The sequence below is a fragment of the Crinia signifera genome, chromosome 4, assembly GCF_055691185.1.
Source record: "Crinia signifera chromosome 4, ASM5569118v1, whole genome shotgun sequence".
Taxonomy (NCBI): domain Eukaryota; kingdom Metazoa; phylum Chordata; class Amphibia; order Anura; family Myobatrachidae; genus Crinia; species Crinia signifera.
The window spans coordinates 211281330-211306961 of record NC_139220.1 but is presented as its reverse complement, the minus strand read 5'-3'; the positions used below and the strand labels follow the sequence as shown (position 1 = coordinate 211306961).

Genomic DNA, 25632 nt, shown 5'->3' with positions numbered 1-25632 from the left:
CTACCGTCCGAGCTCAGGGAGGACAGAAACCTCCCGTGGAACAGGAGGGCAAAGATGCCCACATACAGGGTGTATGATGTAAGCGTTCACTGTCACATGTTTTTCCATGACCTGAAGAAATTGCCTAATAAAATGCAATGAAACATTGGCCAGTATTCAATGCCTCAGATTGGCCGTATTTTTCAGTGAATCTGGCAATTCGCCGGGGTAACGGTGAATTTTCTGGCAGAAAAAACTATTCGCCTTATTCAATGGAGCCAATTCGCCGCAAATGAACAGCGAATATCTGGCGAATCGCCGCAATTCGCCTGTGGTTTTCAATGGGGTTTTTAGTGGAATTCGCCGAGAGTGTATTCAATGCTCAAATGGAGGACTGCTTTCTCCATTGATTTTCACCATGATTCTCCATTTTACATTCGTCATCTTTTTTAGGTGAACTGGAGTGTGATCTTTGAAAATAAAGCGTTTTTTATTTTTATTTTGGTGTCAAAAAATCTGATTTTTTTTATCTGTGAAGGGGCATGCTATTTTTATTCATGAGCTTGCAGCACATGAATATATTTCAAATTTTTTATTATTATTATTATTTTTAAATTTAAACAAATTTAACCGCTCATTAATATTCAGCCAGCTCTGGGTGCTCTCCCTGTGTCCCTGACAGCCCTCCTTCACCCCCACAGTGTCCGGCGCAGGCAGGGAGGCTTCCATCTCCCTGCCTGCAGCTGTCCTCCGGCTCCCTGCGGCATTCGCCGGGGGGGGGGTTAAAATTCGCCACCAGGGGCAGCAAGCCCCTGAGGCGTTGAATAGGGGGTAAGGGAGGGCTGGCAGCGAATGCTGCAGCCCTCCGGAACCCGGAGATTGTGCAGCGAATCCAAAACAGGATTCACTGCACAAGGGGAATTACCCTGAATACCTGCCATTGTCCAGTAATGGAAGTCTAAAGTGATAGATAGAGATTATATATATATATATATATATATATATATATATATATATATATATATATATATATATATATATATATTTCTTGTGGACTATATGTTGACAAACCTAAAACCAAGCTTGTACAGCATACAGAGGATTGCATATTGCTTATTTAAGTAGGTTCCTTCTGATTTTTTATATAATATTTTGTAATTATTGTGTCATGTTATATAATTGCTGTTATATATATATATATATTACACACACACACACAATATTTATCTCAGTGCATGGTTTCCTCATGGTTTGCATGAGATAGATTAGTTATATTTACATGTAACAATTTTATATTCAATTTATTTGCATATGAAAATGTATTCAGAATGATTGCCTAGCAATATGCCAGATTTACCAGAGCCCAAACTTTTTAATTCAACTGTATTAACATATAAATGTGTTCTGCCACAAGCATGAAATGTAGTGGTTATAAATGCAATAAAAAGGTAAAATCTTACATACTGTACTTATATAAATGTAAACTGCTATAGATCTGTTGCAAACAGGCCAGTAATAAACATAGCTACAATTATTTAATAGATGTATCATTTGATTCCGAATCTTAAAGGATAGCACCTTTCTACTTAAAAGAGGTATACCATTTGTAGAACATGCTACTATTATTGACCATGAAGGTTTTTATATAATACTAGACTTTTAAAAACATGATAAAAGGTTAATAGTGTGCAATCTACACCCACCCCAATAAATGTAGGTGATATCTATTTCTGAAGACTATTAGAGTCCATGCTAGACATGTAGAGTGGTGATTGTAATATTATAGCTGATGCAATCATAGACAATTAGAAAGCAAATTAAATAAATGTAAAGGTTGCTATACAGAGATTATTGATACACAGCTCCTGCTAGTGGATGTTTAGAGAATTGCATGTCTCGATCATAGATCTGCCTCTTCAACGCTTTATCTAGACCATTTTATCTTGTGCCTAATGGGGCATAAGCATGATGCGATATGAACTACCGATATGGACTATATAGTCCATATCGGTAGAAAACATAATAGAAAACATAATATATATTGTACATATTGTATACAGCTTGCAATGCCGATGCGCACCCCTACAGGGTTGGTAACACAAGAAAAAATAGACTATGCAGGCAGCACTATTTTGACTAGTTTCAATTTTGAAAGTGTACAATCTACTGTACAAGTAGTCAAAATTGGACATAGCCAAAACCCAACAGTTAAAAATGAACAGTGTGTACAGTAAATGTCTGTGGTTCTGGCATCTGGGGAGTTCAAGATAAATCGTACATAGGCCCTTATCAAATCTGATAGCAGTACAAATTTGTTCTCAAAATGGGCAAAACCATGTGTACTGCAGGTGGGGTAGATGTAACATGTGAGAGAGTTAGATTTGTGTTAGTTTTTTTTGTTTCTGTGCAGGGTAAATACTGGCTGCATTATTTTTACACTGCAATTTAGTTTTCAGTTTCAACACGCCCCACCCAAATGTAAAGGCCCCCATACACTAGCCGATTTTGGTCAGATTTCAGCCAGATCAGTCGGATCTGGCCAAAATCGGACCAAAATCGGCTAGTTTTGATGTCCCCTCAGATCCGATGCGCAGTCCCGTGCGCATCGGATCTGCGTCGGGTGGTCGGACCTGCTGCACGTCCGACCACCCGACTTGGGACCTAGTGGGGCGGCGAGGCGGTAGAGGGAGCAGGGGGGGCTGGGGACGCTGCGGGGGACACAGGCGGCATAGAGCCGGGCAGGGGGAGCCGACGGGAGCTGTCAGTATTGAATAAAAAAAAAAAGCCCATACAATGCATGGGCGGCCTGTGATTGGCTGAGCGCTCTCTCAGCCAGTCAGCAATTGGCTGAGAGAGTGCTCAGCCAATCACAGGCTGCCCATTCATTGTATAGACTTTTTTTTTCTAGCACTGACAGCTCCCGCCGGCTCCCCCTGCCCGGCTCTATGCCGCCTGTGTCCCCCGCAGCATCCCCAGCCCCCCCTGCTCCCTCTACCGCCTCGCCGCACAGACGCTGTCCCCCGCAGCATCCCCAGCAGCGGGGGACACAGACGTGTCCCCCGCAGCGTCCCCAGCTCCCCTGCTCCCACCTCTGTAGCCCCCCCCCTGCTCCCCGGGTTTTTTACATGTGATAAATCAAGACGATTTATCACATGTAAAAAATGGCACATCAAGTGCCAATCTAATCAAGCTCCCCCGGGGAGCAGCCGGGGAAGCTCAGGGGGAAGTCGGGGGCGACTTGTCCTAAGGACAAGTCGCCCTAGTGTATGGGGGCCTTAACTCTCTCTGCACATGTTACATCTACACAAGAAAAAATTGAGCAGCACTATTTAAAAATTTAGAAACCAAATTGGTAGGTCTATTACAAAGATTTATTGATGCATGCTAAAAACACACTAAGCCAGTATTAAAAGCATCGATGTTTTGCTATAAAATAAATGAATACAATTGAGAATAGTGCTCAAAGTCCTCAGCAACCACACAGTTGTTGTTGTTGTTTTTTTTTTTTTTTTGGGGGGGGGGAGTAACCTGGAGAGTCCAGATATTCAGAAATCCATTGGAAGCATCAAATGTCCCCACAATAATCGGTCCAGAGGGAGAACAAGATGAAAGATGGTTCTTGCAAGGAGTGGCCCAAGATGGCACAAATTTGATGCTTCCAATGGATTTCTGAATATTGGGACTCTCCAGGCTACTTCCCCCCCCAAAAAAACTGTGTGGTTGATGAGGACTTTGAGCACTATTCTTAATTTTATTCATTTATTTTATAGCGTAATATCAATGTTTTTAGTACTTAGTGTGTTTTTAGCATGCATCAATAAATCATTGTAATAGACCTACCAATTTGGTTTCTAAATTTTTAAATAGCGCTGCTCAATTTTTTCTTGTGTAGATGTAACATGTGCAGAGAGAGTTAAATTTGGGTGGGGTGCGTTGAAACTGAAAACTAAATTGCAGTGTAAAAATAATGCAGCCAGTATTTACCCTGCACAGAAACAAAATAACTAACACAAATCTAACTCTCTCACATGTTACATCTGCCCCACCTGCAGTGCACATGGTTTTGCCCATTTTGAGAACAAATTTGTACTGCGATCAGATCTGAATAAGGGCCATAGTCAAAATCACACTGTATGTATGCACCTTAAGACTGGCTCAGTTCACAAATGCTGAGACATATGCAGCTCTGTAAATTTTAACATCAGTCAGGCAGAGGTTAGTCAGATCTCTCCTTGGGTGAAATGGGTGTTTATGGATGGTGATGTTGCAGTTGCACACAATAGGGATGGGAGTTTCATCAGAGTGCGGTGAGCATAACACTAGAGTTCCATGTTATTCTGAGGTGTACAGCGAGAGAACACCTGTTTATTTGAGATCTCTTGCACTCAGAATGGGGTGCTAGGGCCTAATAATGAGAACGATTACAGCTGTTGCAGAAAAACAATAGACAGAGCTGCTTCCTGCTCGAAGCTGTATGGATACTGGCATAAGGTAGTAAATATGGCTTCCAAGGCTTTGTTCAATTACAGACACTTAACATACTACTGAAAATTATTTAATAGGGTGTGAGAATGAGAAAGTGAGAGATTTTGTCAGAGTTTTCCCTTTTTTTTAAAGCGGCAATAATTTACACTGCAAAATCAGGTTGATTTTGCCATGTAATTGATTGCCCCTTTAAAAAACAAAAACAAAATTAACTCCCTCAAATATGTCACAGTCTCATTCTCACATCATATTACATTCCTCCCCTGTGTGTAAGCATACCTCCCAACTTTCCAGCTGCAGAAATAGGGAGGGGCGCGGCTTATGTAAATGAGGGGCGCAGCTTATGCAAATGAGCTGCGTCCCCGTTTTCGGCCGCGAATAGACGCTGTGCGCATGCGCACAGCGCCTATTCTGTCAAATTGGGGGGGCTCCGAACTGCCCCCCCCCCCGGCCGCGGGTGGGACAGCGGGACAGGACCCGGTAATCGGGACTGTCCCGCTGAAATCAGGATTGTTGGGAGGTATGGTGTAAGGAAATTACCTAAAACATAAAAATCTGAATGCTCGGAGTCAAGGTATAAACTGCAGTACCCACTGACCTTTATCTCCACACACCAGGGTCTTTTCGATGCATGCAATCTCCACATAGCCAAATGTACAAAGGCGTCCAATCTGCTCTGCTGTGATTGGATTATTCCACATGGCTGTATTCATAGCTGGACAGAACAGCAGTGGTTTTTGTAAGTCCCATGCACGGATCACACAGGTCTGCAAAAATAAATCTATATTAATATAAGGATGAAGGTTCTAAGCACACACCACTCCTATGTTTTGGGGACATAGGGTGGAATTCAATAGGGGGCAATTTTTTTTTTTTTTGCGCTTACGTCCGTTTTCGTTCATTTTCTGAAAATTGCATATTTTATAGGGTGCGATTTGCGGTAAAAAAAAAAAAATCACACTTTTTGCCGCAAATTCGCACATTTTAAAGGTGAGATTTTTAGCAAAACTAAATAACGCATCCAGCTGTTTTCCCATTAAAAAGTATACAAATCGGCTATTTAATGGGATGCGGTTTTTAGTAAAGGTTACTAAAAAATCGCAAAACAAACTGACCAGGTTCTGACTGGCGAATTTGTCTGAAACATGCACAGATCACAGAACTTTTGCCGCAAATTCCCATATCATTAAATATGCGAATTTGATTTTAAAAAGTGCGATATGGTGTGATTTCGGAAAGAGCGATTTTTTTGCATCCCATTAAATCTCGCCCTTTGGATGCAGCTACCACCTGTCTAACAGTACAATTTATACAGCAGTCTCTACACACAAGAAAAGTACACAAGGTCCTTAGTCCACACCTAAATTCAAACCGCACTGGGAATTACTTTTGAATTGACTTCTGAGTGGATTTTTGTGATATTACTTCCTCACTTAGTTTGCCCTGCTCCCCTCAGGGTATATGCCAATTACAGGGGAAAAAAAATTGGCTGCCTCTATACAAACCATCTTACCCCAGTGGATTTCACACGACACACTAACCCTTTTTCATCCCAGATTGTCCTATTTCTTCCATATGGACTAAATGGAGACATCACTTAAAGACAAGGGGGGGGGGGAGGGGGGAAGGGGGCGGGGGGAATTAATTACTAGATGGCTTCCAAATGTTCAAACTCTCTGTTCTCAAATTAAAGACACCTTCGGTCTGCAGTCTGCTTGACTACTTGGTATAATGAGGAAATATTGTCTACGGGTTACCCTCTGTTTGAGTATATTTCTTTTTTATGAAATGCAGTCTAGTGTTGTTTGATCTAGTAAGTTTTTCTGATAACTATATACTCAATTATATTTGAAATTATTTAATAGTCTTAATATTTATTATTTGACTCTTGAATTTGGATGACTCAAAAGTTGATTGCTTATATGCTTTATTACTTGACTGTTACTATTTATTGTAATTTGCAACCTTACAATAAAATATTTTATTGAAATAAAAAGTAGACAGAAATATGTATAGTTTCTTGTGAATGGAGAACAAGAGAGACAAAACATATTCCAAGACCAAAATGAACTGTAAGCAGTCTCCATATATACATTGGGTAATAAAAAAAAAAGGCCAGTGATCACCGGATACATATATGTAAATTGAAATATTAAGTATAGTGTTCATTCTAGCACCTGCCATCTTTGAAAACCCATGCAGTTCCTCTTCCCTGCCTGGAGTGTCGCTGTCTGCTGTAGTGCTTCTAGCACAGTGTGGTCTGTATATCAGCACTGATATGCAAACCAGACTTGTACTAGAAACACCACAGCAGACAGCGACACCCCAGGCAGGGAACCGGAACTGCATGGGTTTTCAAAGATGGCAGGTGCTAGAATGAACACTAGAGTATAAATGGGCAAATGGTTGTAAGACAGTTTATGAGACAAGTACTCTACAGTAACCAGACAAAACTTGGCAATAACACTCCATCATCTCTTAACATAATTTTGTAGATTATTAACTACACATCACATGTAGACATAACCCACATTTCTACATAACTGTGCAGGTAACTGAATTGCACTCAATACATGATTACTATACCAGGGTCTATATTGCTACATCAGTGCTTAGTATCTCACAAATAGAGTCCTTAGGGTAGTGGTTCTCAAACTCGGTCCTCAGGACCCCACACAGTTCACGTTTTCTAAATCACCTGATAGATGTCCTCATTACTGACTGACACATTTTAAAAGATCCACAGGTGGAGCTAATTATTTCACTTGATTCTGTGTGAAGAACTGCAAAACATGCACTACAGTATGTGGGGTCCTGAGGAACGACTTTGACAACCTGTGCTTTAGGGTATACAAAGAGGTCATGTTTTCCATACCTCTTTGTTGGAAGCACACATTGTAATAATTTCACTTTCATTGAGTTAATATTGAAAACGTGCACAGTTAAATACCAGATTATTACCTGGTAATATGTTTTCCTCTACTCCACCATGGCAGCCATTACAAATGGGTTCCTCCCCACTGGGTAGTGCTTCAGAAAGGGAAAAAAAGACACCAGCCCCTATAAGAAGGCCCCTCCTCCTGGCCTCAGTGTCTTTGCATTCTCCAGCTTTAAAACAAAAAACATTATTAATCCGCATAACACATGTTAACAGTCATGACATAATGGGACGGGAATATATGCTGCCATGGTGGAGTAGAGGAAAACATATTACCAGGTAATAATCTGGTATTTCCTCTACCTCCCCCATGGCAGCCATTACAAATGGGTAATACCCTAGCAGTTGATATATGGGAGGGCATACTCACGAAACCAGAGTTACTTCACTCTAGACTTCAAAATTAAATCATAAGGTACTGCTTCAGCCTCCTTCCTTATATCACCGCGCTAAGGACGCTTCTCCCGACCTTAGCATCTGATGACGACATCACATCCACACGATAATGCCTCGTGAAAGTATGAATGGAAGACCACCCGGCTGCTTTGCACAGTTCTAATACTGAGGCAGATCCTTTCTCTGCCCAGGAAGATGCAACCGCTCTTGTGGAATGGGCCTTCAGACCCACTGGAGGCTCTCTTTGCCTAATCTGATAGGCTCTGCAGATACAGGCCTTGATCCATCTAGCCAATGTGGCTTTTGATGCAGCTTGACCCTTGTTTACTCCTTCCGTTAGAACGAATAAATTCTTCGACTTACGGATAGTTTTCGTATTCTGTATGTAGATTTTCAGCGCTCTTACAACATCTAATCTGTGTAATCGCTCTTCTTTCACATTTGACGGATTGGCACAAAAAGAAGGTAGGATTATATCCTGGTTGATGTGAAAGTCTGATACAACTTTAGGTAAAAATTCAGGGTTAGTTCGCAGCACTACCCTGTCCTCAAAAAAATTCAAAAAAGGCTCCTCCGCCCAGAGTGCCTGCAATTCTGACACCCTCCTTGCGGAGGTTATTGCCACTAGAAAACTGACTTTCCAGGAAAGTAACTTAAGTGTAGCCTCTTGTAGCGGCTCAAACGGTGCTTCCGTCAAAACTCCTAAAACTAAATTTAAGTCCCACGGTGCCACTGGCGACCTGAATCTTGGTTTGATCCTTTTCGCAGCCTGGATGAATCTGCGTATATATCTGTTCTCTGCCAGATCCCAATCTAACATTGCTCCCAATGCTGATATTTGTACCTTCAGAGTATTTACTGCTAAATCTAGTTGTAAACCTGCTTGAAGAAAACCAAGTACTGAGGCAACTTTACTTGGTATTTGCTGGTTTGAGCTACACCAGGACAAGTATCTCTTCCACACTCGATAATATATTTTGGATGTCGATTGTTTCCTTGCTTTAAGCAAAGTGTTGATCACTGAATCACAGAAACCTTTAGATTTTAATGTAGCGGTTTCAGAAGCCAGGCCGTCAGTTTCCATGCTGGTGGCTGCGGCTGACGTACTTGGCCTTGGACTAGGAGATCGGGCCATTCGGGCAGGAACCATGGTCCGTCCACTGCCATTTGCATCACCGTGGCAAACCACGCCCTCCTTGGCCAATACGGAAGTATTGCTATCACTTCCGTCTCCTCTCTCTGTATCTTTCTCAGTAGGCGCGGAATGACTGGAATCGGCGGGAAGACATATGCTCTGAACATGTTCCACTCCGCTGTCAGGGCATCTACCTGCTCCGCTTGTGGATCTCTGAACCTTGAGAAGTACCTTGGGACTTTTTTGTTGCGACTTGTGGCCATAAGATCCACCTGTGGCCACCCCCATTTCTCTACGATCATGTTGAACAGGCTGTCGTTGAGCGCCCACTCGCCCGGTAGGCACTCTGTTCTGCTTAACGAGTCCGCAACCAGGTTGTCTTTCCCTGCCAGGAAGACTGCCGAGATGCTGTGCACGTGACACTCTGCCCATTCCAACAACTGGGATGTTATCTCCATGAGGCGTCGACTTCTCGTCCCGCCTTGACGGTTTATGTATGAGACTACCGCCCGGTTGTCTGATCTTATGTTTAGGTCTCTGGCTAACAGCTGATCCTGGAACTCCTGACAGGCCATGACCACCGCCTTCATCTCCCTGAGATTGGAATGCGCGGCTTGCCACCTTGGAGACCACCGTCCTTGTGCAATGGACTGACCGCATGTCGCTCCCCAGCCTCCTTGGCTGGCATCTGTTGTTACCGTGACCTGGTTGACTACTGCAAACGATTTTCCTGCTTCCAGCCGTTCCACGTCCGACCACCAGGCCAAATCTGACTTTGCAGCTTTTGTTAATATTATCTTTTGAGTGAGATCTTTGCTGTTCTTGTTCCATTGTGACAGGAAGCAACTTTGGAATCTTCTTGTGTGGAACCTTGCCCAAGGTACAGTCTCCAATGCGGCTGCCATCAATCCCAGTATTTCCATGCAGTCCTGGGATGACACGACTGATCTCCTCATCATTAATGTCACTTTGTGTACCAATTTCTCTCTCCTGGTCTCCGTGAGAGACACTCTCATTTTTTGCGTATCTATTGATACCCCCAAGTATGTAATCTTTTGAACTGGCACCAGTTGGCTCTTCTTTACGTTGACCAGCCATCCATGATGTTCCAGACATTTGAGCACTAGCTCTGTGTGCTCCTTTACCAGTTCTTCTGAGTCTGCCACGATTAAGATATCGTCGAGATAGGGCCAGAGTTTTATCCCCTGTTGTCTTAGCCTTGCTATGATCACAATCAACACTTTGGAGAAAGTTCGCGGGGAAGTCGACAGGCCGAAGGGAAGAGTCACAAATTGATAAGTGACCCCTTGCAGACGAAACCTGAGAAACTTGTGATGGTTTGCGTAGATGGGTATATGTAAATAGGCGTCTTTTAAGTCTATGGACGTCATGTAATCCCCGCGTTTTAAGTCTGGAATTATCGATCTTACTGACTCCATCTTGAACGTCCTGCTTAACACAAACTTGTTCAAGCGCCTTAAGTCTAGGATGGTCCGAAAACCTCCTGACGCCTTTTTCACCACGAAGAAGCGAGAGAACCATCCCTGCCTCTCTCGCTTCTTCGGTACTGCTTCGACAACTCCTTGTCTTAGCATTTCTTCCAGACTTGAAAATAGCGCCTGTCTCTCCTCCATGTCGCTGGTAGGGTGGCCAATCCCGGGATCGGGATCGGCGGGATCCCGGGATTTGGCCCCTAAAACGCCGAGATTTCAATCCCGGGATTGGAGTTTCCAATCCCGGGATTTTCGGGATTAGACTGCGCATGCGCAGTCTAATGCCGGGCAGCGTCTGAGCGTGTGCTCAGACACTGCCCGGCTTCTCCCTTAGCCGGCAGTATGGCTCTGCGCAGCGTGACGAGGCCAGAGGTCACGCTGCGCAGGCCAAGCAGCTGCACAGACGCGTCCAGACCAGCATGACACCCCGACCGGCTCCTGGATGCTGCCTACACCGCCCGCCTCCTGCTGCTGGCTGCTCACCGCCCGCCTCCCGACTGCTCACCGCCCGCCTCCCGACTGCTCACCGCCCGCCTCCCGACTGCTCACCGTCCGCCTCCCGGCTGCTCACCACCGCCTCCCGGTTGCTCACCCGCCCGCCTACCGGCATCAATCAGCCGCCCACCCTCCCCGCTTCACCGACCACCCTCCTGGCCGCACCGCACAGCACATGTAAGTAAATATGCGGGGCGGCCGGGGAGGGTTTTTTAATCAGGGAAGCCAATCCCGGGATCCCGGGAATCCCGGGATCGGGCATTTTTCAATCCCGAATTCCGGGATTGAAAAAATGCTCCGGGATTGGCAACCCTAGTCGCTGGGTACTGGCGACTCCACAAAGAGACTTCCCGGAAGTCTCATAAATTCGATTCGATATCCGGACTGAATTATTTCCAGAACCCACCTGTCCGTGGTGGATTCTCGCCAAGCTTGGTAAAACTGTTTGAGCCTGGCGCCAACTCTCTGTATGACGGCGTCATTGTTGCTCCTTTCGGAAAGGAGCCTTCCCTTCTTTCTCTCTTTGGGAACGAAAGGACGCCCGAGACATCCAGCTTCCTCTCCTATAAGCCCTTCCCGGCCTATAAGCCCTGGAGTCTCTGTATTCCTGCTGCTGAAATCGATTAAATTTCGCTGGAACATTCTTTTTGACAGCTTTATCTTGGGGCAACCAGACTGATTTGCCCCCCGAAATTTTAGTAATTAGCTCATCAAGCTGTTTGCCAAACAGATACTCCCCTTGGAATGGTAGGGATAACAGTTTATTTTTTGACTGTACGTCAGCCGCCCAAGGTTTCAACCAAAGGGCTCGACGTGTTGCCGCTGCAGTGGCAGCTGCTCTAGCGGATAGGCGTATGGAGTCCATAGTTGCCTCACACATAAACTCAACAGCCAATTGTACATCTTGGACTGTTTTAATGAGTTCGGACCTTTTAATTCCGTCCAAAATGTCCGCCTCCAATTGCTGGCACCATCCTCGCATTACACGTGAGGTGACAGCCATAGCAGCCGCTGGTTTAAGGGATGCCCCTGCCGTAAGGTACTGCTTTTTCAGACCCAGCTCAATCCTACGGTCCATGGGGTCTTTGAAGATATTTACATCTTCCAAGGGAAGTGTAGTCTTCTTTGACAGTCTAGAGATAGCTGCGTCAACCTTTGGCGCCTCTTCCCATGTCGACACCTGATCCTTGTCGAATGGGTACATTTTCGTTACTCTGGTGGAAGCAGCCACCCTCTTATCCGGGTGCTTCCACTCCTCAGTAATAACAGCTTTCAAAGTCTGAGATAAGGGAAAACATTTCCCCTTCCTTTTCTTATCCTTGAACAAAAGTTCCTGTAAATTAAGGTCCTCTTGCTGATCCTCAATATTGAGGGCCCTATGGATAAGCTCTAACAGATTATTGATCATATCAGGATTAAAGTCCTCCGACTTGTTCTGAGGTATGTCTTGATCCTCATCTGGATCCTGACCCAGCAACTGCGCACAAGTGATGTCCTCCACAGAGTCATCCGAGTCGTCACTTAGGACCACATGCTTCCTTTTTCCAGACATTTTACTCAGGTCTTCTTTTGTAACAAAAGTCCCTGCTAATGCTGTTTTCAGCATATCCACTAGGTTCGTCATTTGAGCCGTGGGTAGAGGCTGAGGGGCCTTACACTCCTCACAGATGCCGCCCACATATTTTTCCGGTAAAGTCTTATCACATGAAAAACATTTAGGTGAGTGCGTCCTCTTGTGTTTGGCTTTACTCTCCTTCTCTTTGCTGGCCTCAGACCTGCAACAGCCCAAACACCATGCTTAATTAGCCTTTAATCAAATGCACCATCACCTGATCACCACAAGGAAAAAAATTCCCAAACCAAAATCAAAACCAAAGTACCAATAACAAAAACCAAAACCAAAGTACCTATAACAAAAACCAAAACCAAAACAAAATCACCCAAAAAAATCACTGTTTGTGGCTTACCCTGACTTTTTGGCTGCCTGCCGATTTTCCTCTTCCATATTAGCAGCGGTGCACACTGACACAAAATTAGAAACCACAATTAAGAGTACTGCATAGTTAGAGAAGCCAGCCACCACAAGCATTAATTACTGCGCATACCTTAAGAGCCCTGCTCCAACAATGCACTCCTGAGTGTGATAATAACAACCTGGATGCCTGCTAACACCAACTCCCTACACAATAAGAAATACATGTTAGGGACCAATTCATACCCAGTGTGGCATGGAACTTAAGGCTGGAACCATGCCACACATTACCAGCTTTAGCCTAAGCACAAATAAACCTGCTGAAAGAACAATACAGGCTCACCAGACGGTATGCGGATCGCTGACCGGCTTCTCACAGTCCCCTCACGCTGCACATGGACGCCGGGAACAAGCATACAGACGCCGGCTTTTACTTCCGCCCTTAAGAGGACGGAGAGACGCGTCACCAGCCCGCGTCACAAGCCCGCGTCACGCCGCGCACCGCCGCTGACGTCTGCCCGCTTTTACCAACGGATTAACGCAGGCCAAGCGTGCTGCGGCAACGCGATCCCGCGCCGCCATTCACAGCACGCCTGCAGACGCCGCCGCTTGTAGCTGCCCCCGTAGGGGTCCGCATGCGGCTCAGGGAGTTTTACACATACCTCCATAAGGGCTCGGCCTGCCCTTCCCTCACTGCAGAACCGCCGGAGCTGCCGCAGGGGGACACATATAGTCGGATCCTTTTTCCTCTACAGCCCCCAGGGTAAGCCACCTCTCACACACTACCCGAAAGGGAAAAAAAAGACACTGAGGCCAGGAGGAGGGGCCTTCTTATAGGGGCTGGTGTCTTTTTTTCCCTTTCTGAAGCACTACCCAGTGGGGAGGAACCCATTTGTAATGGCTGCCATGGGGGAGGTAGAGGAAAGCTAGATTTGGGAATCATTGGCCTAGAGCAGGGCTGGGCAACACCGGCCCTCCAGATGTTAGTGAACTACACATCCCAGGATGCTTTGCATTAGTTTTGCTATGTGGCCATGCTGAAACTGATGCAAGGCATGCTGGGATGTGTAGTTCATCAACATCTGGAGGGCCGGTGTTGCCCAGCCCTGGTTTAGACTATAAGCTGATAATTTATTAGCATTAGATAACTATAGATTTGTCCTATAGGCAATAAAACAATTTCCAACAATTAAGGATCTTACGGATTCTTTATAGAAATCTAAATATATCCAATGTGCAGTATTCAATGCCGGTGCGAGGGGGCAGTTTAACCCCCGCACCGGCCGCTCGCACTATGCAACGTTCCGGGGGAATCCTCGCAGTCACAGAACGGCGAGGATTCCCCTAAACTGCGAGAGCCGGGGCTAGTGCAGCAAACTCGCTGTAATTAGCCTCGATTCTCGCAGTTTTTGGAGGCACATTCGCAAATTCCCCCTTGCTCAAAAAACGGAGCGAGGGGGAATTTGCGTATGAGGGGGGTCAGTTGAATACTGACAGGGTGAGCGGTGACTGCGAGCAAAAAGTCCTGCTCGCAGTCACCGCTCGCCCACGGCATTGAATATATGCCATTGTATCTAGGCCTTCAGTTTGTCATGCTGCATTTGTATTTTACTGACTGTCCGACAACGGAGACTGAAATAAGTTAGTTTACTTTAACAAAAAGTGTAACAGCAAATCTGAGTGGCCTGCCCACCCGTCCGGCGGCATTGCCGGGAGTCAAGTACAGGGTAATTCTCGTGAGAGGTCGGTAGTTCTCGAGAGATTCCTCTTAATCAGCAGCAGCCGGAGACTGTCGGTCCTATTCAGCGGCAGCCACCGGAGCGTGGGACGGCTACAGCAAGACAGTTTGTAAGATAGAATTTACATATGGCCCCCGAAGGATTGTTTTCCCCATACAAACGGCCCTTGGCACAAAAAGGTTCCCCACCCTTGCTTTAGAAGCACCAAAGCAGTGAGTGACAGCCCAAGCAGACATAAGGAAATGCATGGGTTTTGAAAGGTGCATGCAGCTAAAATAAACACCAGTGGTAGATGGCTGTATTATAGTATAGTGTAACGGCCGCACAGATCTGCACCGGTTCTGTTTCAGTTGCAGTTGGACCAGTAACAGTTAGTGCACTGGCTGCACTCAGCACTGCAAGTAGTTTCACATCACTCAAAGACTCCTAACAACCTGGAGAGCAATAGTCTGCGCTGGCACAAATGTAGTCATACAGCGCAGAGTTAGGGTTAGGTTACTTAGGCACTAAAAAGTAAGGATTAGGGTTAGGCACTTAGGGGTAACAGTTAGGGTTAGGACTCCTATGAAAGGCCTTGTTACACTGGTGACAAAGATAGATTCTCACCAGGAGGTTGTCACAAATTCCGCTGGAAATTTTGCCCAAAGTGTTGGCATCGAGAGGAGCGAGGAGCATGAGATCTGCCCATCGGCGTAGCTCAATGTGCAGCACAGGGTCAGAGCGCTGGTTCCACATCTGTATAGAGTGCAAAGGGGACAGTTAGGGGTAGGGTTGATATTAGGGTTAGCCATAGAATACTTACCAAAGATTGATGGCATTTTCACTGTAGGCATCCTTCTGCCGGCCTTCTGACCATCGGGATTTTGTACCCAACCCATTGCTGACACAAGGGCTACCTCTATTTTACCCTTTGACAACAGTCTCTTAATATATTTGCAGATTTTCACCTCACCTTCCATTCATCCTCATCACTGTAAACTGGCACAGAGATGTCCTGCACATTGTAAAAGTGTTTTGCTCTTTCTGTGCTTACAACCTGCACCTGTACCTGGAAGGGAGAAAGTATTATTCACATGTACAGGAAAAGCAGATTCTAACACACTTACACAGAAACATGGGTGGTTTGATTGGTCAACAGTCAGTAGGTCAGCACCAAATGGTTGACAGGGCGATAATGTCACCAGGGTAAGAAGGTGGAAGTCAATAGGTCAACACCAGATGGAGACAGTGTCAGAAGATCAAGAGGGTAAGAAGGTCGACAGTGTCACAAGGTCAATATTCAAACGGTCAATACACATTATATTTTGGGGGTTTAGCCTACAGCAAACCACCAGTGAATAATCCTAACCCTTCCCCCAGTGCCTAACCCTAACCGTCCCCATCTGCAGCCAAACCATAACCCTCCCCCAAGTGCCTAAATGTCCCAACCTGCAGCCTAACCATAAAGTTCCGTACACACGGAGCAATATATTGCTGAGCAATATACAGTATTGCTGAACAATATATTGTTCAGTGTCCCGTTTCCATCAGTGACCAGAGATGGTCGCTGATAAAAAGGAGACTCTCTGCCGGGGGGAAACAGCTGATCGCAGGAGCATTGTTCTCTGACCAGCGACAACCCCAGGACTGGTCCCGGGAGCACATACACATATGTGCAGCACATACATTTTGTACTGTGCGATGAGAAGACCGCGCGAGCATGCATTGCATTGCACGGTGCAAGCGCGTGTATGGGCACCTTGATCCTTCCTCTCAGTGCCTAACCCTAACCACCCCCACCTGCAGCCTAGCCATAACCCTCCTTCTGGGTAACTACAACTACTGTATTAAACCCGTCCACATTTACAGTACTAACCAACTATACTCATCATGTTATTTTATGTAATATCATTAGGAATAATGTGCTGAACTTTGAAAACGTGTGTGTGCTTAGTTAATGTCTTTGTCTGAATCTATTTTGCAGGTATAAACCTACTCCAGGTATTTGTAGAAGGCCAGACACTAGTTGTGGCAACTTCAGAGCAGCCACACTACCACTGACTCCAACAAGCACATGGGCTCCAGGCAATGCAGGTAAGCTCAGATCTCCAGCAGAGTCATTGTCCGAATCGGTCTTCATGGAGAAGTCATCCATGGATTAAAGCCTGTACAAAAATACAAAAAAGTCCAATAGAAATGTTACATTGCTCATATTGTAAACCTCACATAATGAAATAACATTTAGTATCGCAGTTAAAGGACAACTCTTTCATAGCTTGATTTGAGTGATTTTTCTTTTTGTGTAATTTAAACTAAAAGGTGGCCATACACTAATGTGATTTTTTGCAGCAGTGTAAGGCCATACCATCACCTTGAGCCACTCAGGACCTTCCTAGGCTGCAGGTATCCTTTCTGCATGTGATGTATTGAATGCCACCCTATTCCCCGCTGCCAGGAGGGGTGTTTGAGTCAGAGGTCCAAGGTGCAGGCAGGTCCGACCTTCGACTCCTATGTGCACGGGACCATTCATCGGATGGGATGTCAAACACATGCGTTATAGGACGATTTCACGGCCCGATCTGTCGGGCGTAAATTGGCCCAAGTCTTAACTGCTAAAGCAGAAAAGAGATAAAAGTGACTTTGGCCCAAAATAGGGTCACTGTTGCTTTGAGAAGCGCAGTCTTGTCAGGACAAAGGATTAATCATTCAAATATGATACAATTCAATGTATTTATTAAAATGCTGGTACATAATATGGATGAATTCTAAAGATCAACGAATATATATGTATAAGATTAGTGTGTATTAATATGTATCGATAGGACTCCCTCGATTCTTTCAGCCCCCTAAAAAATAATAAATAAAATAAAAAAATATATGGGGCTATATTGTATATTGAATGCATGTAACAATGCACATATGAGACATTTGTATATTTACATATGGCTGCAGATAAAAAAAAAATTGTATAATTTTTAGTATAATTATTGTATATGTTTAATGTTGTTTGTCTGTCTAAATTCAATCTGGCAATACAAATGAGGCTAAAAGGGGTTAAATAGACCCATAAAACAGAATATGGAAATGAGGCTTGGCTGTGGGTTGTACGTAGATATAACAAACATGGCCGTGTCTGAAAGTGAGGCTTGGAATACAATCATAATATGCAGTATTAAACAAAGATGGCCACAACAATCCACTATATGAGAAAGAGGCTTGGAATACAGGAAATAAAATGGCCACCGATATCCAGAAATACAAGTGAACTGAAAACGAGGCTTGGATGCTAGACCCGGAAATGCGGGAGCGTGAGACGCGCTAACCGGCATGCCATAAATAAGGGGCATGAATGTGCAGTAGCTCAAACTGAGGAAGCCGCCGATCAGTACTAAAGGCGGAGAAACGCGTTTTTGAGCTCTACAAACACCAGCTCCTGTCAGGCACCATTATCAAATGTGAACAGCCAATTACAGCGTTTTCTGTGTACCGGCGAATAACGTTCGCCGGTGACACAGGGATCGGTGGTGATTGGTGCTGTAAAGTACAGCACCAATCACCACGGGGTGTAAGGGTGACACTGGTGTCACCCCACCTCACCCCACCCGCCCCCAAAGGCCGTGATTGGTTCGTCGGACCGACGGACCAATCACAGCCATGGAGGGTGATTTAAACTAACGGTGACTGCACTGCAGACGCCATTCCGGTCTGGAATTGCGTGCAGTGCGGTCACCGTGCCTATCTGCCGTGATATACTGACCTGATCCTTGCAAATACTTACCTGATCACTGCTTGTAGCGTGCTGGATGCTTCCTGGATCTTGTGACTTCTTGTGACTTCCTGTGTTGTGCTGCTGCAGTGTGATAGAGTTATAGATAGAGAGATAGAGAGAGATAGAGAGAGATAGTGACAGAGAGTGCTATATTTTGTGTCTGCTGCCCCCCCCCCCCCTGTTGTGCTGATCAGTATATCTGTGCTGATCAGCAACTTTTTGGGGTGCTGTTTTTTTTTTTATATATATACAGCTGTGCTGCGTGTGCAACTGACTGCTGCCCCCCCTTTTGTGCTGATCAGTATAAATTAACTGATCAGCAACTTTTTGGGGGTGCAGAGGTTTTTTTTATATATATACCTGTCAGTGCTGCTGCTGCAGTGTCATAGAGTGATAGATAGTGAGAGATAGAGAGATAGAGAGAGATAGTGACAGAGAGTGCTATATTTTGTGTCTGCTGCCCCCCCTTTTGTGCTGATCAGTATATCTGTGCTGATCAGCAACTTTTTGGGGGTGCAGAGTTTTTTTTATATATATATACCTGTCAGTGCTGCTGCTGCAGTGTCATAGAGTGATAGATAGTGAGAGATAGAGAGAGATAGTGATAGAGAGTGCTATATTTTGTGTCTGCTGCCCCCCCTTTTGTGCTGATCAGTATATCTGTGCTGATTAGCAACTTTTTGGGGGTGCAGGGTTTTTTTTTTTTATATATATACCTGTCAGTTGCTGCCAGTTGCACTGTCAGTTGCACCAAAGGTTGTGCACCTGCTGCCCCTCACTGGTAATCAGTGTCGCATCAGTGATCACCTTTTTTTTTTTTTGAGGGTGCTGTGGGGTCTTTTTTTAATTTTTTTTTTTACACACACTGTGATTTTGTGGGTGTCCTGTGGCCACTGTGCGCTGATCAGTGACGTACATCACTGATCAGCTTTTTCGGCACAGAGTTGATCTATTTTTTTTTTTTTTTATCAAATTCCTGTTGCCTTTGAGCGCTGTTCAGTGACGGACGTTACTGACCAACATCTGTGCTCAATTTTTGGCGCAGGACCTTTTTTTTTTTTCTGCACTACATACACACTACACACTACATACCCCCCCGGGTTGAAATAAAGTTTGTACCCCCCCTACACTATACACGTGTTGAAACATTTCACTACCAGAAACACAAAAATAAAAATGGCATCCCAAATGTCATCCCAGTCATCCAGAAGAATGTATTCAGCGGAGGAGGCATATGCCATGCTTGCCTCTGACTCTGACACAGCCAGTGATGCAAGCGGGGAATTTGAAGGATTCATCTTAAGCTCCTCTTCCTCCTCTAGTGATGAGGGACCCCCTCAAAGACGCCCCCGTAGAGCAGCTGAGACCCCCCCCCCAATAATTGATCTCGTATGGACCCCACCACCAGACAATTTTGAGCCCCAGGTTCCTGAGTTTTTGGCCATCCCAGGAATCCAATTTGATTCCACAGGTCTCAGAGAAATTGACTTTTTCAAATTATTTTTCTCTGATGATTTTATAAATTTAATGGTGGACCAAACTAATTTATATGCCCAGCAGTTTATTGCTCAAAACCCCACGTCATCATTTGCTAGGTGGACCCCTGTAGATGCAGTAGAGATGATGATGTTTTGGGGTCTGGTGTTTCATATGGGCATAGTAAAAAAGCCAGAAATTAGGCAATATTGGAGTACAGATGTTCTGTACAGCACCCCACTTTACCGTATGGCCATGACCCGGACTCGTTTTGAGTTAATCCTTAAATTTTTGCATTACAACGATAATGCACAGTGCCCACCCAGAGATGTTCCCACCTTTGACCGGCTATTCAAAGTCAGGCCGGTCATTGATCATTTCAGTGCCAAATTTGCAGAGATGTACATCCCAGATAAATTCATTTGCATAGACGAGTCCCTTATACATTTTAAAGGAAGGGTTAAATTCCGCCAGTACCTTCCCAATAAGAGGGCAAGGTATGGCATAAAAATGTATAAGCTGTGTGAAAGCACCTCAGGGTACACCCACAGGTTTAGGGTATATGAAGGGAAGGATTCAAGAATTGAACCGCCAGAATGCCCCCCCTCCCTCGTAGGTGTTAGTGGAAAAATTGTCTGGGATTTAGTGCACCCCTTCCTGGATAAAGGTTATCACCTCTATGTGGATAACTTTTACACTAGCATCCCCCTGTTTAAGGCCCTTGGTTCAAGAGGTACAGCAGCTTGCGGTACTGTGCGCAAGAACCAAAGAGGCCTCCCAAAAACGCACATTGCCCAAGTAATGAGAAGGGGTGAAAGCAGGGCACAATCCACCGAAAATATGTTGTTGGTCAAATATAAGGACAAGAGGGATGTCCTTATACTGACAACAATTCACGGAGACAGTACCACCTCCGTCCCTGTACGAGGTACCAGTACCCACACCTCAAAACCTAATTGTATCCTGGATTACAATAAGTACATGGGCGGAGTGGATCTTTCAGATCAGGTACTGAAGCCGTACAGTGCCCTGCGGAAAACAAAAATCTGGTACAAGAAGCTGGCCGTGTATATCATCCAGATGGCACTGTATAACGCTTACGTGCTATTCCGTTCTACCAGCCAGAGGGGGACATTTATGCACTTTCAAGAGGAAGTCATAAAGGGCCTAATATTTAGAAAACAACAGGCAGAGGGCCCCAGTACTTCTAGTACTGGCCCCCGTATTGTACCAGGGCAGCATTTTCCTGATGAAATCCCCTCCACTGGAAAAAAGGGCAGGACACAAAAAAGGTGCAAAGTTTGCTATAAAAAGGGAATAAGAAAGCAAACTATTTTCCAGTGTGACACTTGCCCCGACAAACCCGGCCTATGTATAAAGGAGTGTTTTAATATATACCACACATCTATGGATTATTAGGTTCATCATTTCACCGTGCTTCGGGGGTCTTGCTAATGCCACATAGCACCCACCATTCATTCCACCAGAATCTGAGCCGCAAAATCCAAAAATCACTCCTTCCCTTTTGAGTCCTGCCATGCACCCAACTGGTATTTTTTGGTCACATGTGAGGCATTGCCGTACTCGGGAGAAATTGGGGCACAGATTTTGGGGTGCTTTTTCTCCTTCATACCTTATGCAAATGAAAAATTTTGAGCCAGAACTGCATTTTTGTGTAAAAAAATGTAATTTTTCATTTGCACAGCCCAGTTGTATCAAAATTGGTGAAACCCCTGGGGGTTTGAAATGTACACTATACCCCTAGATGAATTCCCTGAGGGGTGTAGTTTGCAAAATGGGGTCACTTGTGGGGGGCTTCCACTGTATTGGTGCTTCGGGGGTCTTGCTAATGCAACATAGCACCCACCATTCATTCCACCAGAATGTGTGCTGCAAAATCCAAATATCACTCCTTCCCTTCTGAGTCCTGCCATTTTTGGTCACATATGAGGCATTGCCGTACTCGGGAGAAATTGGGGCACAGATTTTGGGGTGCTTTGTCTCCTTCATTCCTTGTGAAAATGAAAAATTTTGAGCCAGAACTGCATTTTTGTGTAAAAAATTTAATTTTTCATTTTCACTGCCCAGTTGTACCACAATTGGTGAAACCCCGGGGGGTTTGAAATGTACATTATACCCCTAGATGAATTCCCTGAGGGGTTTAGTTTGCAAAATGGGGTCACTTGTGGGGGGCTTCCACTGTATTGGTGCTTCGGGGGTCTTGCTAATGCGACATAGCACCCACCAAAATTCCACCAGAATCTGAGCTGCAAAATACAAAAATCACTCCTTCCCTTCTGAGTCCTGCCATGCACCCAAATGGTATTTTTTGGTCACATGTGAGGCATTGCCATACTCGGGAGAAATTGGTGCACAGATTTTGGGGTGCTTTTTCTCCTTCATACCTTATGAAAATGAAAAATTTTGAGCCAGAACTGCATTTTTGTGTAAAAAAATTTAATTTTTCATTTGCACAGCCCAGTTGTATCAAAATTGGTGAAACCCCTGGGGGTTTGAAAGGTACACTATACCCCTAGATGAATTCCCTGAGGGGTGAAGTTTGCAAAATGGGGTCACTTGTGGGGGGCTTCCACTGTATTGGTGCTTTGGGGGTCTTGCTAATGCGACATAGCACCCACCAAAATTCCACCAGAATCTGAGCTGCAAAATACAAAAATCACTCCTTCCCTTCTGAGTCCTGCCATGCACCCAAATGGTATTTTTTGGTCACGTGAGGCATTGCCGTACTCGGGAGAAATTGGGGCACAGATTTTGGGGTGCTTTGTCTCCTTCATTCCTTGTGAAAATGAAAAATTTTGAGCCAGAACTGCATTTTTGTGTAAAAAAATGTAATTTTTCATTTGCACAGCCCAGTTGTACCAAAATTGGTGAAACCCCTGGGGGTTTGAAATGTACACTATACCCCTAGATGAATTCCCTGAGGGGTGTAGTTTGCAAAATGGGGTCACTTGTGGGGGGCTTCCACTGTATTGGTGCTTTGGGGGTCTTGCTAATGCGACATAGCACCCACCAAAATTCCACCAGAATCTGAGCTGCAAAATACAAAAATCACTCCTTCCCTTCTGAGTCCTGCCATGCACCCAAATGGTATTTTTTGGTCACATGTGAGGCATTGCCGTACTCGGGAGAAATTGGGGCACAGATTTTGGGGTGCTTTGTCTCCTTCATTCCTTGTGAAAATGAAAAATTTTGAGCCAGAACTGCATTTTTGTGTAAAAAATTTAATTTTTCATTTTCACTGCCCAGTTGTACCACAATTGGTGAAACCCCTGGGGGTTTGAAATGTACATTATACCCCTAGATGAATTCCCTGAGGGGTGTAGTTTGCAAAATGGGGTCACTTGTGGGGGGGTTCCTAACTTTTAGCATCTTATGGTGCCTAGAAACCTACATGGTGCCTAAAAAATAATCTCATAAAAAGGAGGCTCCAAAATCAAGTAGGTGCTCCTTCTATTATGAAGCCTGTGGTTTGGTCAACGTGCACACTAGGGCCACATATAGGATATTTATGAAAACAAAAGAATTGGGGGAATAAATTTTTAGTCACATTTGTCTAGTAAAATCTACTGTGTTCCTTAGAAAAATGTATTAAAATTGAAAATCTGCAAAAAAAATGAAATTTTGAAATTTCACCTACACTTTGTTTTAATTCCTGTGAAACACCTAAAGGGTTAACAAACTTCCAAAATGCTGTTTTGAATACTGTGAGGGGTGCAGTTTTTGAAATGGCATCATTTATGGGGGTGTCTCACATACAAGTCCCTCAAAGTCACATCAGAACTGAACTGGTCCCTAAAAAAAATCAGTGTTTGAAATTTTCTTGAAAATTTTAGAATTTGCTATTCATATTTTAAGCCTCCTAGTGTCCAAAAAAATTAAAAGGAGGTTGAAATAATGATGGCAACATAAAGTAGACATATGGTCTATGTTAGTTATTAACTATTTTGAGTGGTATGATTATTTGTCTCACAAGCAGAAAATTTAACATTTTGAAAATTGCAAAATTTTCCATTTTTTTACGACATTTTGGTATTTTTCACAAAAAAACACAGACTGTATCGACGAAAATTTACCACTAACTTGAAGTACAATGTGTCACGAGAAAACAATCTCAAAATCACTGGGATAAGTAAAAGCAAAAAAAAGTTATCCCCACTTAAGTGATACATGTCAGATTTGAAAAAAAGGGCTCTGTCAGGAAGGCAAAAACAGGCTGCGGCGGGAAGGGGTTAAAATAGTCAGCAATATATGTTATATGTTGTTTGTCCTGTATGTGGTTTTATCTTTATTATTGTTATTGTGAAGTGCACTTCCATATTATGTACCAGCATTTTAAAAAATACATTGAATTGTATCATATTTGAATGATTAATCCTTTGTCCTGACAAGACTGCACTTCTTAAAGCGACAGTGACCCTATTTTGGGCCAAAGTCACTTTTATCTCTTTTCTGGTTTGTTTATAAGAGGCTACACATACTCTTTTTAAAGGGCAGCAGTCTTGCCTGGTTTATTAAGCCATTATCTGTTTTTGCTCCTGCGTGGCCTTAGGGTCACTCCTTTCTGTTAACTGCTAAAGATCACAGGGTGCATGATAATAAAAAGAACAAGACTAGAATACACTAGAACTGGGTTAGCCAACCCTAGTCCTCGAGAGCTACCAACAGTGCATGTTTTGCAGGTCTCCTCACAGAATCACAAGTGAGCTAATTAGCTCCATCTGTGAATCTTTTCTCTTTCAATGGTCCTGGTGACACAGCTCAACACTGGGATGTAGGCGGGTCCGAAGGAGCCAGGCACCTATCCTAAAGCTTTTAGAGGGTAGGCTCCTCCCCTACTGCATCCCGGACTCTTCAGTTCGTTTTAGGTGCCCACTGGAGTGGGTGCTATTCTAAAGGGCTGCGGGAGCATCCGAAGAAATAGAGTAGTTAGGGAATTTTTATTAACTTTCACCCTAGCTAGGTAGACACAGAGTGAGGATTCTCATTAGTGTATCCTCACTCTGCAAGCGCAGCAGGAGCTGACAGAAGCGCGTCCTGTCAGCTTACTGTGCACAGGGGAGACGCTGTCTGGCCTCCCTGTGCAGCGCTTACAGCTTCTTTTTAAGAAGCTGCCTGGGCTCCGGAGCGCTCTGAAACCGGCTTCACGCTGGTGGGGATCATGGGGGACAGGCGCTCCGTGATGGCGGCGGCCATTTTCTGCAGAGCTTGCACACTGAGCTCCTGTTATGAGAGGACAGCAGTGTGTTACAGGCATGTTCCAAGTGGTCCCCAGTCGAGGGGGAGATACTGGAACTAGGAGATCCTACTAAGGGAGCGGCTGTCTGGGGGTGGTTGGCGCCAAAAGTCACGGACCCCGCAGAAGCAGGGACTTGGTCTCTTCCCTCACTCTGTTTTGGCACCTTTCAGAACGCTTGCAGCGGAGCTGAGCTGGCTTACAGATCCTGACAGAGTGTTTGGATTTCCTGGGCATCGCTTCCCCGCATCTGAAACCGACAGACAGATAAGTGAACTGGGTGCATTGACTCTGTATAAACGCTGTTGTACATTGTATGCACTGTGTGGTTACTTTACATCATGTCTGAGCAACAAGCTGTGGTTTTGGGGGAGGGAGCCCTTAATACTATGAGCGCTTGTAATGTCTGTACACAAAAATTTGTACCTGAGCAGATGGCCAAGGGGGGTTTGTGTATTACTTGCGCTGCTGTGAGACCCATGGGGAGTGAACCCCAGAGGGCAGAGCAAATTGAACCCGCGT

At 44.7% G+C, this 25632-nt stretch overlaps 1 protein-coding gene across 2 annotated transcripts in view; it reads right to left on the bottom strand.

Annotated features, from left to right (window-relative positions):
- The window catches only part of PPCDC (phosphopantothenoylcysteine decarboxylase), a 50518-nt gene that overhangs the window by 9250 nt on the left and 15636 nt on the right, over positions 1-25632 (bottom strand). The window contains exons 2-5 of one of the 2 annotated variants that reach the window (XM_083183716.1): positions 16608-16776; positions 15585-15680; positions 15239-15367; positions 5063-5231 (exon numbers count right to left, since the gene is read on the bottom strand). In XM_083183716.1, the coding sequence (XP_083039842.1) occupies positions 5063-5231; positions 15239-15367; positions 15585-15680; positions 16608-16766 (553 nt within the window). In that variant the 5' untranslated portion in view covers positions 16767-16776. The remainder of the gene's footprint in view (positions 1-5062; positions 5232-15238; positions 15368-15584; positions 15681-16607; positions 16777-25632) is intronic. The other variant, XM_083183717.1, reaches the window with a different exon arrangement.